Genomic DNA, 19163 nt, shown 5'->3' with positions numbered 1-19163 from the left:
TTTCTTTACTTTTTGTTCTATTGTCGAGCTTGTGATATATATATAGATCTGAATTGAGCAAGTTTAGAAGATCTATTTACAAAATAAAACGAAATGCATGTTTCCTGATAAGAATCCCACTTCCTAGAGACGATCATCCTACTTGTGCTCAAAGATGAAACAACTATTTTTTTTATTATATCGATACATGATTTAATAATTTCATGGCACAAAACAGAGTCTTCCTTTACGAATGATTGAACAGAGAGCATCGATCTTTGTTCGACTATTGTAGGACAATACCGACATCGCAAAACAGATGTAATTAAATTAATTTTAATATAATAAACATTTTCAAGCTCTTCAAATCAAACTGATCACATGCGCATAGATTGAATCAATTTGTGAATTAATTGAACCATTGATTTTTCGAAATGATTCACTCGTAATAAATTGATTGGATTAACAGTCAGATCAACAAAAAATAGTACGATACGTATAATCGTAAAATTTCAACAACTTAAACGTATAATCAATTTTTTGGTTCGTTTAAGGCAATAATTTACTCGTATAATGAATTTTAAGGCATTATATATTTTTCAAAGTTCTTTAACCGAATGAATTAGTAAAAGAAATGCGATGTTTATATTTACAATTTAAGTACGAATGAAAATTATTAAACGATATTTTAAAGAAAAGTTGAAAAGTGACAAGTGATTCTGTTTTTAAAAGTTTGAGACAAAAAAAAAAGAACGTTCTTTGGTGAACGAGTCAGATTGTTGATACAAGATTAATATTTCACACACGCAAACACGACAACACATACACTTATATCACTATTATCACCTACACACGCACAGTATATCTGCTATGTTAGATGATTGAAAATGAAGAAAGACTATCGCATAAACGGTTGGCGTCGCATCGATCATTTGTGCATCTTGTTGTTGTTTATCCTAGCATTGTCCAACGAGAATAACCGTTCTATAAACGGAACCGTGAATCGGTTTTACAACGAAAATAACGGAATGTAACGGATACACGCACGAGGATCTGCCTTCTCTCTCTCTCTCTCTCTCTCTCTCTCTGTGTCTCTCTCATATCCATGAAACTTATTAAAGCTTCCAATCACGTTCAAAGTCGAATGACTTGCTCGATTTAAAATACGTCGCAAATTGCGTGATTCGCAGATTGTTTTTCTGAAAACAACAATTACAATGATTTCAACATTCAATTTGTTGACGGTGATTTCAATGCCGTTCCTTTGGAAAAACCGATTTCCATTTGACTTTTTAATTAATTAACGACGATATCGCCTCGTCATGTTCCACGGATGAGGAAGTGGATAATCGGTGGTAAGAAATGGAAACGAATTGCTCAACACGACCGCATGGCACGGCGTCGAAATCATCATGTCCAGCCTATGAGGAGATGGTAAAGTCTCTCTCTCTCTCTCTTCTCGAGAACTCTACGCGAGAAACACAAGAGCAACTATGACCCACTCCAGACGCTTTCTTCGCTTTTGTCGCTTTCAGTAATCGTCTTTCAGCAATGTCTTTCTCTATCTTCGAGAGAGAGAGAGAGAGAGAGAGAGAGAGAGAGAGAGGAATGAACAGTACTTCTTCCAGCTAATGCTTTGTCAAGCGGGTAATAGGAAAATATGCTGTTTAGAGAGCTAATTACCGTGTGCGGTAATTGATGAGAGAAGCGGATCTTGTTACGCGTTGTTGGTATATCGTTGTATAATACAGAGAGGAAGGAAGAGAGAAACTTTACTTCCATTTCTTCTTTCCTACCTCTTGAGCTGAAAATTATAGTGAAAATCTCGATCACGAGATGAACGCGTCGCTGAGATCAATTTCATTTCAAAATGTTTGTAACGAAGCGACGAGGAGAGGCGGAGGAGGAGGATGATGTATATTATCAACGGTGTGCAACAAAAATGTTTGTTTGTTTTGTTTTGCTAGCAGTGACGATCGAGGCCGAGGGATGGATCGATCCGCAAGGTCGAGCGGTCAGGACAATACTTGGATTAAGAGCAGAAGTCTCTGGTCGACCATAAAAATGCACCGCATCACTCTGCTAGCCTAACTCTCCTCTCGACTCACTGTTTTTTACCACGCTACTATCCTCGATCCTCGCCGATTCACTATAATCTTATAGACAAATGCTTTTCCCTCTCTTTCTTATGCGTGAAATGTGGCAGCTTCCCGCTTATCCTTCGTATTTTTTGCCTTGAGATGATCGCCTCGATTCGTAAATTCGTTTCTCGTGACACGGTGCACGCTCTCGACCGCTGCTTAATTACCTTCATTATCAGGAAATCGATTTCCGTCTTTGAACGAAGCCCGAAGTCTCTCTCTTTTTCTCTCAAAAGTTCCTTTAACTATGCGAGATTGTCGCATAGGGAGTAAAGAACAACTCAACTAAAAAAAAAAAAAAAAAACAAACTTGTAAAATCAATTCGTTTCGAATTCCCGATGGAAATCGAAAAATCGCTTTCTATCTTTCCTTTAAGGAAAAGCGGTCGAGCGCGTGGACCGTGTAGTCGGCTGCTTCTCGTGTTCGAAGATCACGAAAAAATCAAAAATGGAAAATCTCAATGGATCACGATGATTCGTTTCAGGACCCACTTTGGAACCGCCATTGCCACGGCGAAAGAAATGCCCGGAGCTTGCGTACAAAACGCACGAATTCATCACGGCAGCCGATGGGGGTGGTATCGATGCCGTCGATTCCAACGTTGTAGCTGATAAAGTTCGAGTACGTGCTCGAATTATTATTTTTTCCATCTTTTTTTATTTTATTACATATCGATTATGGGAACGATAATTGGCAATAAACGTTACATCCTAATCCGGGAATCTTAAATTCGGAAATTCTTTCACTTATTATCGATCAATGATAATGAAAAAGAAGAAAGAATGAACAAGGGACGAAAAATGAAACTGGAAGGAAACAATTTATCGTTCAAAGATTTTTCCTGTATACGTGCAGCCTGCAGGACAATTTGTTCAAGTTCTTTGTCAACAAGTCTTTGTCATCATCGAGTTTTCTTCCCGCGTATCTTCTTTTATAAACGCAATACTCGAAGAGAAAACGCTGATAATCCCACTGAAGTAATATCATTATTGCAGGAAGTTACAACGCAGTCGGGTTTACCACCGAGTCAATTGAGCAAAGCGATCTCACGGATCAGCACCGAGTATCGGTTGCAGTTTGCCTGGCCTAGAAGACCCCAACTGACGAATGGCGAGACAGTGGCGCCAGGAGTGATGGCTGCCGGACTCCCTGCAGGTACGACAGGACCACCTAGAAAGTCTCTCAGCATGGGAGCTCTTAAGCAGGGTATCGCTCCTACAGGGCCCGCCCCGGTTCACAAGAAACGTCCCGGTGATGTCGATCATAAGCGTGATGGTAAATGGAACATCTCGACAAACTTATAATCCTCCAGATGTCCGCTTCCCAAAAGTGTCGTTCAAAGTAGAAAAAAAGTGTCAAATTTTCAGTTACAAACACGTCTCTCTCTCTCTCTCTCTCTTTCTCTTTGATCTTTTCTAATCGTTTCTTTCTTTTTTTTTTTTTTTTTTTTTATTATTAACGTTTCACAGGGATGCAAGCATCGGAGCTAGAACCTTTGGTCGGAGGAACTGGAACGGACACTATCGACGGAGTGGTGCCCGAGGGCGACGAGCGCGAGGAAGACATGCCGGACTTGAAAATAGCTTTCAGGTCAGAGTTCAAAACGATATATAATTCGACCTAGCTTATCGAGCGCAGTTCCTTATGCGGTATCGCATGTTCGGACGACGGGGTTCGAAAGGAAGAACAAGAAAGCATCTACGACGATATCCTAGAGTCGATTGTGAAGCGTTTCGCAGAAAGCGTTAGTCGAAAACGAGAGAGAAAGAAAAAAAAAAAAGAAAAAGATACGTCTCAATACCCTACAACCACGATTGATTCTTTGCAGGGGTAAAAAATCAGGTAGGACCGTAAGGATATCGGATGATAAAGGGCTGAGCAAACCGCAGGAGAAACCGTTTCCCACTGCTGAAGTCATCGAGCTTAGACGACTCGCTGACGAGTACAAGGTAATTGGTTGGGAGCAGAGATGCCACCATTCCATTCCTTTCTTTCGTGGATATTCATTCTTCGAGTTTCGATACGAAACTATATATTCCCTTCCCTCCTTTCTTAGTGTCTTTCATCTCTCGAGTGTTTCCCGATGGGCTTTCGTCGTCCATAGTGTACCTTTTACTCTACGTTTTTGTGTCATTGTAAATATTTTCAATTTCGCCCGCGTCGCAATCGTGTAAAGGTGAATCGATCGTCGTTTCGACGAGTTCGTACGAATTTGCATGCGTTCGTCTTACCAATTTTTCCAGAACAAAATTTCCTAAATACGTACGTTTCAATTACAAATTAATCATCTTCACAACCGTACGCGAGAAATTTCAACGTATTTCTTTCCTCGTACACATGCATGTTTTTATTGACGATGAAATCGATTGAAATCGGTGAGAATTTGTTTGCACACGAAACAAAATGTGCGTGTCTAGCATTTCAAAGCATGTTCCCTGTATTCGTCATGTGTGTGTGCGCGCGCGTGCGTTAGTGCAACTAGAAGCGCGTTATATAGCTATAGTGTCTTCTAGGAAAATGAAAAGCAACAGAATGATTGGTTCTCATTTACATTAGCATCGCGACTGGGGTTGCGGTCTGGCAGCCGAGGACGAGGCTTCGCTGTGGAAACGAGTCTCCAGTAACCACGCTCTCAACGCGCTGTCCCTTGCCAGGCCAGTACACTATTCCACTCTCAAACATCATTTTCAATGTCGCTTGACGAAATCGAAATCGACAGTAAGAGATGTTAGTTTAACCCGATTAATAGAAATGTAAAACGAAACGATCGCTCGTTCCACGGACGGGAAAAAGAAAACGCATAACGATGAACGAATTAATTAACGAATAAGAAGGTCGTTAGAAATAATTGTAACTGTTTTGATATCAAACATAATGTTGGACATACAATTACTTTATTACTCGTTGTGACTACACGATTTAATCGACCATTTTTCATGTTTACACAATAGTACAAGTAGTACAGGTGTGCGCAGGTAGCGAATTCAATCGGCGTGTTACGTTAAACACGATTAAATTTTACTGTGTGTGTGTGTCATGGCATCTTATCAAAAAAAAAAAAAAAAAAAAAAGAAAAAAACGACATCGATGAACAATTGGACAAATTCTGTCGTTCATTGTTAAGATTCGCTAGCCCAATTATTTTGAGAAAGAAAAAAAAGAAAAAAAAACAACAAACATTTCCATTCATACACGCGCACAGACATTCGCACAACTCGAGTCAAAGAAAAGAGAGAAGAAAAGAAAAGAGTCAAACGTAGTTGTACAGGGAATGAATTCGCATCTTTCACACGGGTTTTGTCGTAGCTGCCTTTTATTTCTTCCACGCGATGTGTCTTCTGCCTCGTGCCGAATTGCAACAGTACGGGGGAAAAAGCCAGTGACGAATGATTGCGTATTTAGGTCAGTAACGAAGGAAGAGAAAGAAAAAGAGAACACGAGAAAAGTTGCTCCGGTTACCGCCGCGATGACCATGCCTCCTGCAGGTCGACCATCTTCGGTTCAAGCTAGACCCATTCATGGAATTTTGCAGGATGATTCTAAAGCGGTATGTGGATCATTTCAGTTTCAGTTACTAACAGCGTCGTCGGTTTCATTCGACTCTACGTGATATTTATTACACACATTGTCGAACAGGATACGGAAAGAGCTATTGCTCGCGCAAGAAAAGATTTCTTGATCCGCCATCATCTGGATCGTACTACTGGCGTGGGTAAGTGTATTAAAATCAATTCCCAAACGTGGTAAAAACTTTGTGAAATCATTTTTTTTTTTTTTTTTTTTTCCCTCCCTCCTGCGTTCCAACACAGGCGATGGTGCACTGCTTCCCTCTCCAACGAGAGAAAAGTTGGAGCCCGTAATACCACGACGTCGAGAGGAAACGAAAGAACACCGCGAAGAAATTCAGCCTAAAACGAAATCCAGCCCTAAGAACAGCCCAAGAACCGGTCGTTCGCAGAGTCTTGGTCCAACTGTGACGGAACGTCGATCACCTAAACGTCAACCGCCTCGTGCGCCTTCCGTCACCAAAGATGCCAAGGTATTATTAATTTAAACGAAACATCTTTTGTACACGATATCCGAGCAACAATTTATTTCGAGAAAGATTCAAAATTGAGATATAAGATTGAATTGCTTCGAAATAATTTTTTAATCCTCTCTGATGACAAAATTATCGATCGAATTTCCTTTGCTTTGCTAGGAAAAGGAGAAGGAATCAAAGGACAAGGAGAAAGAGCAAAGGGAAAAAGGCGGTGAGCCTGAAAGGCATCCACGACCGAGTAAGTAAGATGAACGAGCATCGATACATCCTTCGTCATCTCTTTGTATCGATATATAGTCGATCGATTTAGTATTTCAAGAGATCGCACCACCAAATCGATTGGCGCTCGTAATTTTGTTACGAGTTCCTTTTGCATTTTCGTGCATATATCTATCATTGAATTTTATTGGACAGAAATCCATACATTATATCTACGTATATATATATATACATATATTATGCGAGTTTGGTCTGCTGTTTGCTCTTGTGAGTCCCAAAAGCCAAACCGTTCGTCATACCTGATCGTATTTACCCTATTCGAATCGTGTTGCAAAAGAGACATTCACCGCTATTAAGAGTATTACTAAATATTTACATTTGTATTTCTTTCTTTTTTCTATCAAAAGATCAATCAATAATTATGAATCGATCTATATTTTCTTTCCTATTAAATGGATAACTCTTCAAGCGGTGTATGTCCAATACGTTAACTGCCAAATGGTCGTTAATGTTTAGGCATATGCATGACACTCCTGTTTAATCGTTTCTATATCTCTGTTTCTGCCTTTGAGCCCACATCTATAGTAACTAGTAGACCTATTGATTGTCCGTACAGAAAATTTTGCGACGTGTTGTCTTCCCCTTTTTCCCTGAACGGCCTCCGGAAACCGTGGAATAGCCTTGAACCAACCGTTCGTTCCTTGTTATATTAGAAAGTTCGATGTCGACCAGACTGAAATAATGTCAATCAAGTATAAATCAAAACCAACGATAAAGGTATCCCATCTTTTACGAACCATAAAATGAAAAAAAAAAAAGTTTAACATCTTTTCAACAAAAATGATCTACTACATCGACGTACTCAATCCAAGTATCATCGATTGATAATCCTTGTCATATTGTTTTACGTATCAATAATATCATTTCATATATATATATATATACATATATGTACTTGTTAGTATCATGATTTTTCATCCTACGTGACGTCTCCTCGTTCATTCGTAATCACCACCAGTCACATCTCTTCGATCTACCATCGTCTTTCATCATCTATCGTCAAGATCGTGTACTCGACCAAATATAATCATCGTCATTATGCCTCATCCATTGAACCATCTATGCGGTGAGCAACAAGCATTCGTACGTTAGTCGTAATCGCATCGCTTCAAACTTCATCTCATCTCTCAGCTCTTTGAAATCAAAAGCGTCTCACAAGAGAAAAGAAAAGAAAAGAAAAAAAAAGATCTACGTGATTCGATGTCTGCCACGTGCTTTTTGATCGAAATCACTGGATAGATCATCGAGATAGATAATACTTTGATAAAATAAACACCCCTTTGCCTCATCCTTCTTCCTTCACCCACCCCTACTTCCAATCCCCTTTTTCTTTTTTGTTTTCAATCTTTGCCTCTCTTTCTCTCTGTCTGTCAATCTATTCAGTCATTAATCAGGCTAAAAGTTGCTCGCGCGAGATCGATCGCGATCAGATCGACGATCGTGTCCGAGCATTGCGATCGGATTGATCAGGAGTGGTAGCGGGTGTTTCAGTCACGGGCCCTGGCCGCGTGCGTTGGAGCATACGGGAACCGTCGACGGTTTCCTCGACGGGTTCGTCGACCAGCGTGCCACCATTACCGCCACCACCCTCGGGCCCAGGGCCTACTCCGTTCTACAGGAGGTCCCCGCAGGTCCATCGGAAATGTACGTTCTCTGTACCACGTACCTGCTGCCCGCTAGCCCGACTTTCACGTATTTCAGATATCTCTATAACCCTTTACTCCCGCACCAATTACCATGGTCACTATTTATACCTTTCACCGTAACTAACTATCTCTATCTTTAACCCTTAAACAGTTTAAATGATTAAATATATAGGAGATAGAATGTCGAGTTGATTGTTAAATGTTAAATTACACGAATTTGTTTTATTTAATTATCCCGTTTTATTTCGATTAAACTGTTAAAGGGTTCGATTGAATCGCTGAATCGAATCGTTGCTCTTAATACATAATAGTAAACGTGATGAGAAACTTCTTGAAACGTTAGGATTAAAGTCGAATTTCTACTAATGATTATTACTGATAATAATTGAGATACATTTCGTATGGTCCAGTTTGTGGGTGAAAATTTTTTCTTGTTTAAACGATTCCCGAATCGTTCGCAAATCAAAACTTCAACAATATTTTAATCAAAACTGGTTTCTTTTTTTTTTTTTCCCTCTCTTGTTCTAACTGTTCAAGATTCATCTATGCTCGAATATTTTTCGAGATTACACGCGTCGTTTGTTCGATCGGTTCCAGGATGATTCGAAACAATTTTCAAAACAATGATATTGAGACTGACATTACATGTATATACCTATATACATTTATATATGCGTATATACCGCAATGAAATTCCGCGGCCAACTTTCTCGTCTATTGTGACGCGATACACATATTGCGTCCATAGCTATTACTAAGTGTGAGGAAACCTCGATATTCGAGTGTGGACGTAATTCTGAGCGGCTTGATAATGCCGAAATATCCTTCAGCCCTCGTTAACCTTTCCAATAAAAAAATAAATCTCAACATATGCGATACAACCTTGCTTAAAATGTATTATAATTAATATGTTGAAACGAATCAATTGATCATATATATACATATAACGATAGAAACTTGTCGATATTAACTGGTATTTCGAAAAATATTTCGAAATATTTCGATCGAATACTCGAGCTATTTCATACCGTGATAGATATTTTATATTTCACATTATTGCGAATGCAACATTTCAAGCAAGGTATTGCGCCAATGAGAGCTGTCTTACACGTAAATTCCCTTAATCGAAACGACGCTTTATTCATCATTGTACTTTGTGTACCGTATGTTTTAGCCTTCCTCGCAACCACAGCTCCCCCCTATCGCCCCCTTCATCACATCAAACCCTCGACCACTACCACAAGTACTACCACAATTACCACTACTACTACCACAACCACTATCACTACCACCACAAACACAACAAGTACAAGCGTAAAACCCCCGGTAAAACATTCGATTCATACGAGTGTCCATCACCCACCTACGTCGAGCGCTGCTGCTGCGGCCAGGCCGGACCGTGTTAAAGATATAAGCCGATCCCACCAAGGTCCAAACGAAGCTCAGGCAAAAACGGGCCGCGACCAGTCAGCTGCGGCTGCGGCCGCAGCCGCCGTCGCCGATCCATCCAAATCATCCTCCGATAGTCGATACGCGTCAAACCAAGCCGCTACCGCCGTCCAACCTAGTAAGTAGCATGCTCTCTGTCAGAAAAAGACCTGTGTTCTTCTCCGTTGCCTTTTATATATATATTTATATATATATTTATCCGCTCGAACACAATTAACAACAGTGCTTTCCGTGTGTTCGTTGGTGTCGTTATTATCGTTGTCGTTATTATCATTGTCGTAATCGATAATCGTTGTCGTTATCGTTATATCGCTATCGTTGTCTTTGTTATATTTGTTATTATTATATACGTATAAATACTTTTTTCTCACCCTCTCTTTCTTTTCTTCTCTCTTTATCTATCTATCTATCTCTTCTTCGCCTCGATTATCTATTCGTTTTACCAATTTTTCTCCACTATTTCTCGTTGATTCGCTACTCGAATCCCTAATTTTTTTTTTTTCTACTTTCACACACACATGTTCTCTCTCTCTTTTTCTCATATGTATCACATATATTGCTATGTATCTCCTTGATACTCTTTCGGTTCGGAGCAATGGTGTTCGGAAGCGAAGCTATTCCTGAAATTCACACTTTAATACGGTTCTTTTTCCCGCGCGAAATAGAGCGCCTACGAGTTCTTCCTTTCTCGTCACGCTTTCATCGTATAGATTGCATATAGATCGTATACACAGATATATGAATATATATTTACCACGTTTTCACTCGAATCGGACGGTTCTTCGCGATTGTGTTTTTAAAACTACTCTCTGCTACTTGTCTCTACTACTTAATGTATCTACGTCGTATAGCTGTCAAATCAAGGGATTCGAGATAGCTTTGTGTACATCTGATTGTGATCTATATATATTTTTTTCACTGCGCTGAATTCATCTCGCTAAATTCGTTCCTTTGTGCAATAGCCGGAGCTGTCGACTGTTTGTTAGATCAGCTTTTCGCACCAACACCCGCGCCTAACCTCGAAATCGAATCGTCACTCTCTAAAGACTCTTGAACAGAAAAAGGAACAGAAAGAAGAAAAGAAACGTGTGAGAGTGTTTAGAACGTGTCAGGTGACCGTTGAACGTAAGTGTGTGCTTCCAACGATGATTATGATCCGTTTAGAAATTTACGAAAATTTTCTTTCACAGAGAAACAAACACACGATTTTACTTAGTTCGTAATATGCGTATTAAGCAATAACCCTGTGACTTTCTCTTCGTTCTCTTTCTTTCACATTCTTTTTCTTTCTATATTTGTTTTTCTCTTTTTCTGATCATATCTGATTCGCAGGATTCTGCTTTTTGTCGAACACGGAACTACAAGGGGAAGCAGAGAAAAGAGGAAAGCAGATTATCCGTGATATTTCACCGCTCAGTGCAATCGAGTACATAAATGTGCGATAGAGAGAGAACAATAGCCTGTATGCTAGAGCCCTTTGTCAACCTGTTGCGTGGCCGTGCAATACAGCTGCACATTTACACACATTCTATACGTCACACCTAACCTAGTATTCTTTCTTCTTCACCAATCTCTCTCTCTCTCTCTCTCTCTCTCTCTCTCTCTCTCTCTCTCTCTCTCTCTCTTTCTGTTTATCTCTTTCTGTTTAACTATCTATGTATGTATCTGTATATTCGTACAAATACATATATGTTTTTTCCTGCATCCTGAGTACGCTAGTGTACTTTTTACTGAAATGTTCCCATTTCGTAGATCTCTCCTGTAATCGCGAATCACAATCGATTTTCAGCGCTCGATGACTCGATCAATGTTTCTCTCCGCTCCTATTATTTAAATATCGTTAACCACCAACGGTAAGAACGACATAAAAATCCTTTTTGAATACAAGTAAATATGAGAGTTTCGATAAAGTATAGAGTATGGAGCATCTCGATAGAAAGTTAGGATAGAAAGTATCCCGAAATTTAAATAAAACAAAAAAAGAGAAAAGATACATACACATATACATGTATATAAAAAATTCGAAACATCGAGTGCAATCCCGCTCGAGCACGAGCAACAGGATGGATGTATACAAAATCGTTAAAAGTGTCAATGAAACATTGCAGTGACGGCAGAGCCACAAGTAAACGGGGACGTGACAGGTGGAGAGTCGAGTGTCGCGTCGACACCACCGTCCCAGTCTCAGGCACCAGTTTCAGCCACCGCCGCAAGCCCGTGGATCGACGACGAACCGGTAGTGAAAAGTCCACCAGAACCGACAAGGGTAAAGTCGCCGGAACAGATGATCATGCGCTCACCGGAGCCGGTCAACTGGACGGTTCCATTAGACACCGGGAAAACATTCACTGTCACGCAAAACGTTAGAGAAGGTAACTAGTATTTGAACCCTTTGCACTCGTATTTAAGAAGGTTATCAATCAAGTAACAAGAATATAATTATATTATACATATAACGTAATTATATTTACTAATATAAATATATGTATAATAATAAAATGTAGGATGGCGACTATATGGTGACATACGAGTGCAAAGGGTTAACATTTGTTCGTTTCTTTTTCTTTCGAGAAAGAAAAATACAAAATTCAATGCTACTCATTGGTGAACGCTGTAGAATTTTCATACTATATTTAACATGTACAGCGAACCTTTTAATCTGTTTAATAATGAGAATATGAAATTTTAAAAAAATTTTTTTAAAATAGATAAAAAATATTAGATATATTACGTATTTTTTAAAAAAAACAAGAAAGAATAGATAACGTTGATCAACCAATCTTTATCTTAATGCATTATAAATGAATACTATAATTTTAATTTTAATTATATGTATATATTAGTTATTAAAAATAACAATATTCGATTATTAGAATTATTTTATTATAATTATTAATATAATCTTTTGGAATTGAACATATTTAATATATTTTACATTGGGTAAATTTTAAAGATTTTTAAATTAATTCAATTTACATAATTTCTTTGGATTAATTCAATTTATGTTATTTAAAAAAAGTGGAGAAATTTAAATCTAAAGTCTGGTTAAAAGAATGGATTATATTCGAAATTTGAAAGTTCACTATTATTTCTCACATGTCATTAGAAATATATTTGAACAACTTGTCAAAAAATTATTGATTTAAATGAGATCGAAATATTGCTAAGAATATTTTGAATAACTTTTTCTTGTACATATAACCGATAATTAACTTTAATTTTATTATGTTATATGTAAACTTTATACCATATATAATTATTTGAACAAAGTAAATAAAAAATTTAAGAAGTGATTCTAAAGATAAATTCAAAATTGATATATAAAAATTGAAGTTTATTTTTTATTTTGTAAATATTTTAATTTTATATTAGATAAATCGAAACAGATATTGAGTGTAATGGAAATAATGCTTCTTATTCAATCATTGAGTTATTTTATTTCATCTATGGCAAAATTAAATTGTTTATAGTTTAACAAATAGCTTTGAAATGAATATTTTTGCGTATCAATTTTTATATTTGTTTTAATCTTTAAAATCACTTTAGGTTTTCTAGCTACATGTACATTTTTCTTCTTATACATATAATTACAAAAGCGTGTAACGATATCATGTTATTTTTTTATATCTTTTTTATCTGAATTTTAAAATAAAATTTTAAAGTATATCATTAGATGCCATATATCCAATATTTCAAATATATGCGTGCAAAGCTATATATAGCTGAAATATTTGAATGTATAAATTTAACAATTATAGGAAATCTTATCTCAAATCGTATATATATATATATATGATGTAAAAAATACTCAAAGATTGTTTAAAATGTTTAATACTTTTAACGTTATATTTCAAACTTGAAATCTGTTATGAGAAAAAAGTTTTTTCACAATAAATTCACAATGTATTTCATTCGCTATAAATATTAATATATATTAATAAAATTCCATATTCATGATATTCAATTTATATTACATTTTCAAGAACCTCTGACGCGTCCGCATAGCGAGGCAAAGAGCTGGGCACCTTCGTCGGTTCCATCGGCTCCGCAATCTGCACCACCTGAATTAGCGGCACAGCACAAGTCGCAACATTCCCAACATTCCGGATATAAATCTCCAGAAAGTGAAAGTGTTTCTATAGGTAGCTTTAGCGGTTTGAACGGACACAAGGACATGGACTCCGAAAGGGATAGTCCGTTGCCCTCAAATATTCAAACTGGCGGCACTCCCACACATGTTGACGATGTAAGAGTTGTTCTTTCATGGAAAAAAAGTATTGTTCAACTTAAAATAACCGATTTTAAAATTAAAACAAAAAAATTTTAATTTCGAGAAATAAAGAAAACATTTTTATTGAAAAATAAAAATTTTTATCAATTATAGGAAACAGGCGGTATCGAAGAAGAATCTAAGGAACAAAGATCGGAGCCATCAATAAAATCCGTAGCAGGGACGAGCTTAAGATGTCTAGAGGATCCAAGTTTTGACTATGAGAGAAAAAAAGAAGGTAGTCAGCCAACAACGACGGCGACCATGACAGCCCCCTCATCGACGACGACTCCTCAGCAGGGTTACCGTATTCTAGAGGCAGAATCACCTCAAGGTGGCACGATTGATAGTGGCGGTGCCGGTAACATGGGTGGAATAGGAAGTAGCGGGGGTGGCTACCATGTACTGGAAGCGCCGACAGTGGTTCCAGGCTCTGCACAACGTTCCGCAGCGAGCGAAGTGCTGGAAAAAGCACGAAATCGTTTCGATAAATTCTGGGGAAAGGGCAGCGGCTCAGAGAATTAGGGCGTTCAATGCAAGATAATAAAAGTAGTAGCAATGTTCTCGAAAGCGGAGAAACAAAGAGAAACGAAAAAGACGAAGGTAGAAGAGAAAAGGAGAATAAATGATAAAACAATTCGACGAGGTTCCTATGGAAGCTCCTTTCCTGATTCGTCTTCTTGTTCCGGTTGTTTTTCATCGGAAACGAGATATCTCGTAGGTTCCTTTCCGTCTTACTCGTCACGTGCTGAGCGTTCTTCGTTCTTCCGGAAACGCCTCGAAAAATCTGTTCGAGCATTTTCTTTAATTCGATCATCAAAACCATATATATAAATATATATTGTATTCATTTCAACCAAAAGTTGAAATGATATATTGTAGCAGAAATTTTTTTTTTTTTCAGGAAAAATTTATTTTTCATTTTATATATTATTTTAAGCACGAAAAGAAGAGTTTTTCGAATTTATACGAGTGCTTGAATGTAATTGATAAAGCTTCGAAGAAAAGAATTGGTATATATATCTTCTCTATAAAATGATCGAGGAAAACGAAGAGGTGCGTGCAGGGAACATATTTTATTAAAATTCGAAGAATGCATTTGATTATGTACACAAATACACATTTACACAATACACAGTGTTATGCACACATAAGTTTTTTAATTTGCCAGAATCAGCAAATACGTTCGACATAGTAAAACATGATTTTAAGTCGAAATGTTAAAAAATGTTAAAACAAAAAATTTTAAAAATCTAATTTCCAATTTGTAGGACATTCAGATATACACAAATACACGCGATACCACGCGATAAGATGATACATAGAAAGGCACGCACTTAGACGAGTATGCGAGTCAATAAGTTTCTAAGATGTTTCAAGTGATCCTTCGATGTTTCGAAGGAGGATCAGCCATAGTTAAGTCCGAATTTTTTTTTCCATTATAAGAATAGAACAAAAGAAGAAGAAGAGAAAAAAAAGAAAGAAAATAATCGTGACGAATCGAATTGCGAGGAAATAAAATACGGCTTGTTGCTATAAATAAGGAGAGAAGGATTCAATAACCTTCAACCGCTTCGTGCATTTTATATAAATCTATATACAAAAAACAATTATGTACGTATACACGAATATGAATGTGTACAATTAATGGGTATTGCACTCGCGGATTACATAATCACGGAACCGAAAATATTCCTAGGATCTTTCCTGTCAATCATCCAATATTTCGACTTATCGATCAATTTAAAAAAAAAAAAAAAAAAAAAGATCTCTAGAAAGAAAGTTGATCATCCGCGATAGATCTGTTAAATTATTATCGATAGTACTGTGAAAGGATTAGTTTCTTTTAAATACAAACTAACATTTTTTGCGTTTGCCGATTCAGAAATGGATATCTATTCCATTTTTATATAGAATACTTGATCGTTTTTAAGAAATTTATATAAAATCGTCTATATTATTAACTGCACAATAACTGATATTTTTCAGTTATATCATATTCATATTATTATACAGATATTCTTATATCTTATTCATTTATTTATTTCTTACTTTGAGCAAAAAGAAAATCTTTAGTCTTTCTTGTAAGTACTTCGATATCTTGATCTTTCCTTGAATTTTCTTCAAAAAAATTTCTGAAAGAAACGATCAAGTATCATCCAACGAGCAATTTGTCGAAAAAAAAAAAAACTGGCAAATGAAAACTATCATCAAGCGAAATGAATTACTGTAGTGAGGCGTAGTGTTTTTTTCATGCATAATACAAATTCTCGAGAACAACCGGGAAAGACGAATTAATTCGATCGTTGGGAACCGACGAGAATCGAAATAAAACGAAGGGAAATTTGCAATTCCTACGAATTTCGCGCGAGAAATCACGCTTTTACGCGTCGCTTGAAACTTACGACTAGAAACTTGGTATTAGTTCAAAATATATTGAAATTATGGAATAATTTGAAAAAAAAAAAAAAAAAACAGGAAAGAGAAGAATGAATATTAACTTCCCGTGAAATGTTGTATTCCGTCTGATTTCTTACATGATAAAATCATTCGTACGTTTCTCTTAAGAACGAATCGAAGATAAAGAAGAAAAGAAGAGAAAAGAGATTCGATATGTCCGAAGCTTAATAACAAGGGAAGTCTTCCTATCTTAAAATATAAGAAATAAGGAGAAACAAAAAAAAAATAAGTAAATAAAAGATCAATCTTTTTATGATTATGAAAAGATATAGGATTCCCTTGTTCTTGCTTCGAGGACGAGCAAGGAAGGAGAGCAAAGAGAAATGCAAAGAAAAAGAAAAATACCGAATGACTCAAGCGACGGAGCTTTTTCTCTCTTTCACGCGCATTTGGTACACCGGTACACCACACTCCATCCAGATCCACGTCCAAGAGTCAACCAACCGTAGTGAAGCAGTATAATGATAATGATTAATATGATAAACGATAATCTAGTAATAAAAAAAAAAACTACTAAAGAAAAAAAAAATAAAAAAAACGTGTGGAAAAAAAAATTACAAAATGCAAATGACTGACGAGGGACTAGATGAAAGTGTAAAAGATCAGGGTGTCGATGAAAGATTGTAGGAACATTTTTGAAAATAGTTGACCGAACGATAGCCAATCAATGATAATTATTTTAGTTTTTAATTTAATCAAATTATTTAGTTTCTTACAACAAGAAAAGAAAAAAAAAATTGTAATTTTAAGTCAAAAATTGATATGAAATGTTTAAAATTTCTTTTATTCCTTGAATTATACATTTGAACAATATTTATTTGAATTTTTTTACGCTGCAGTTTATTCTTTAGGAATAATTTTTTTTAGGATTAATTGATGATATGAAGAAAAAAAATATTAATTCTTAATGATATGGAGAAAAAAAAAATATTGAAATTTATCATTGATTATGCTACCGTCTCAAACAGTTCAAGATATCGGTACGATTAGAAAATATTTGCATCACAAAATTCTTTTTTCTTTTTTTTTTTTACAAGAGTTTCATGCCATTTTCCTTCTTTCCTCAATTCTCCCTTTCCTTCCCTCGATTGAATTTAGAAAGAAGAAACGTTTATCTCTGCTTACACCGATCTGTCTGATTCAAAAATGAATACTATCAAATGAAATGGAAAATGAAAAATAGAAAGTACAAGAAATGCATGACTTTAATTTATTAGATTATTAAATGAATTCTATTTCTTGTATTTATTTGAATATTTTTGCATAAAATTTTCTATCACTTCTATTTTTAATCATAAAATAATATTTCCATTGTTATATAAATATTCGTCTCTGTACAATTTCTAGATCATCTGTTTTTAAATCCGTTTTTAATATTCAATTTTGTGATTTTTATGCATAACATCATTAAATTGTTTAATAATCTTATATCAGATATTGAAAGATATTTTCGCAATTACCATTTTAATCTATCTATCGTTTATTGTAATAAGCGCTTAAATTATTTACATATTTTATTAAGATCGTTTTGAAAATTTAAAAATATGTAATATTTAATATTTAATAATTATAATTAAAATTAAAACAGACAAAAAAAAACTAAAACAATACTATTACAATAGTTCATTCAATTAATATTCTTGATTCAAAATTCATTTGAAACAATAGCATTGTACAAAATATTATTACTAATAGTTTGCTATATTATTCTGTTATATAATGATTGTTCAAATTACATTATTAGGGAAAGAAAGAGATGAGAATGATTATGATAACATATATTTATTTGTTGCCATTGTTAAAATTATATTAAAAAATTTTTAACAGTATCATTAAATCATATTATTCCTTTTTTTTTATTTTCTTAGCTAAATTTTATCAAAAAAAATAAAAAAAAAGAGTGCAAAAAGAGAGAAAGAAAGCTTGAACAGTTTGGTGTAAGCCTATAAAAACGGAGACGGAAACGTTAATCAACAAGGCTAGTAACCGTTTTAAATATGTTGGAGAAGCACCTCGCAGAAGCTTACACTGCCTTTCCGAATTTAGAAGCTGATTTGTCCTGTGATTTCCAGAACGTCACACATCATCATCTATAGGGCTACTATGTACATTATATTCAACCTCGATTTGAAACATAAATCATGAAACACACATGTAGACACAGTGAAGGAAAATAATTCTCCCTGTTTTCAAACGAAGTAAGATCCTAATGAATACTGCGAAACAAAATAAATATTTATTCATTTTGAATTAAAATATTTATTCATTTCTATTTGATAGATAATCGAGTGCGATTTGGTAATCATTTTTAAGATTTTTCACAAGACTATAAATAATGTCTTGACAGGCAAAAGTTCAACATATTATGTTTTACTTTATAATTATACGCATATCTAACAAGTACAGATGATATGTTTAAGAAAAAGGCTTGGAAATTCAAAAACCAAAAGTTTACGATAAATCTTCCTTCTAATCAAACAAACGATTTATTATTTCGTATAGTTGTTTTCTTTACCAAAATTTATTCAATTCAACACTTCCCTTCCCATTGCTCCAAGCCTTTCTTCTCATTTCTCATATGTAGACAGATCTGGGACTCTATTACTAATGATTACAAAATCATCAAATGGGTCTTATAAGAAATGACAAATATGAATGTGCTGGCCACGTTCAACAAATCAAGATTCAAAACAGAAACTATGAATAAAAGTATAGTATTTTAGAAGATCTTTTTTTACAATTAAAAAAAAATTGGCTATTGAAGACTCTGATGGTAAGAAATACGCGAAAATCATTTTATTTCAAAACAAGAAAACAAAAATATTTAAAAAAATACAAAATGGAATGATTATTGTTTCAGAATTTCGCCTGTATTCTCGCCTCAGTCTTTATGCCT

General features: G+C 35.6%; 1 protein-coding gene across 14 annotated transcripts in view; it reads left to right on the top strand.

Annotated features, from left to right (window-relative positions):
- The window catches only part of LOC100863912 (uncharacterized), a 41907-nt gene extending 26469 nt beyond the window's left edge, over positions 1-15438 (top strand). For 7 of the 14 annotated variants that reach the window (XM_086916881.1, XM_086916879.1, XM_086916884.1 and 4 more), the window contains 14 exons: positions 2606-2742; positions 3117-3396; positions 3591-3711; positions 3950-4070; positions 4678-4775; positions 5524-5668; positions 5758-5833; positions 5931-6160; positions 6323-6401; positions 7922-8086; positions 9263-9655; positions 11646-11909; positions 13521-13783; positions 13922-15438. In XM_086916881.1, the coding sequence (XP_086773007.1) occupies positions 2606-2742; positions 3117-3396; positions 3591-3711; positions 3950-4070; positions 4678-4775; positions 5524-5668; positions 5758-5833; positions 5931-6160; positions 6323-6401; positions 7922-8086; positions 9263-9655; positions 11646-11909; positions 13521-13783; positions 13922-14332 (2783 nt within the window). In that variant the 3' untranslated portion in view covers positions 14333-15438. The remainder of the gene's footprint in view (positions 1-2605; positions 2743-3116; positions 3397-3590; positions 3712-3949; positions 4071-4677; positions 4776-5523; positions 5669-5757; positions 5834-5930; positions 6161-6322; positions 6402-7921; positions 8087-9262; positions 9656-11645; positions 11910-13520; positions 13784-13921) is intronic. The other 7 variants (XM_086916889.1, XM_086916890.1, XM_086916882.1 and 4 more) reach the window with 6 other exon arrangements.
- Positions 15439-19163: the final 3725 nt, after the last annotated feature.

The sequence above is a fragment of the Apis florea genome, unplaced genomic scaffold (assembly GCF_048593485.1).
Source record: "Apis florea isolate Af1SG1 unplaced genomic scaffold, ASM4859348v1 contig_3803_pilon, whole genome shotgun sequence".
NCBI classification, from domain to species: domain Eukaryota; kingdom Metazoa; phylum Arthropoda; class Insecta; order Hymenoptera; family Apidae; genus Apis; species Apis florea.
The sequence above is the reverse complement of the archived record's forward strand: the minus strand, read 5'-3'. Positions and strand labels throughout refer to the sequence as shown.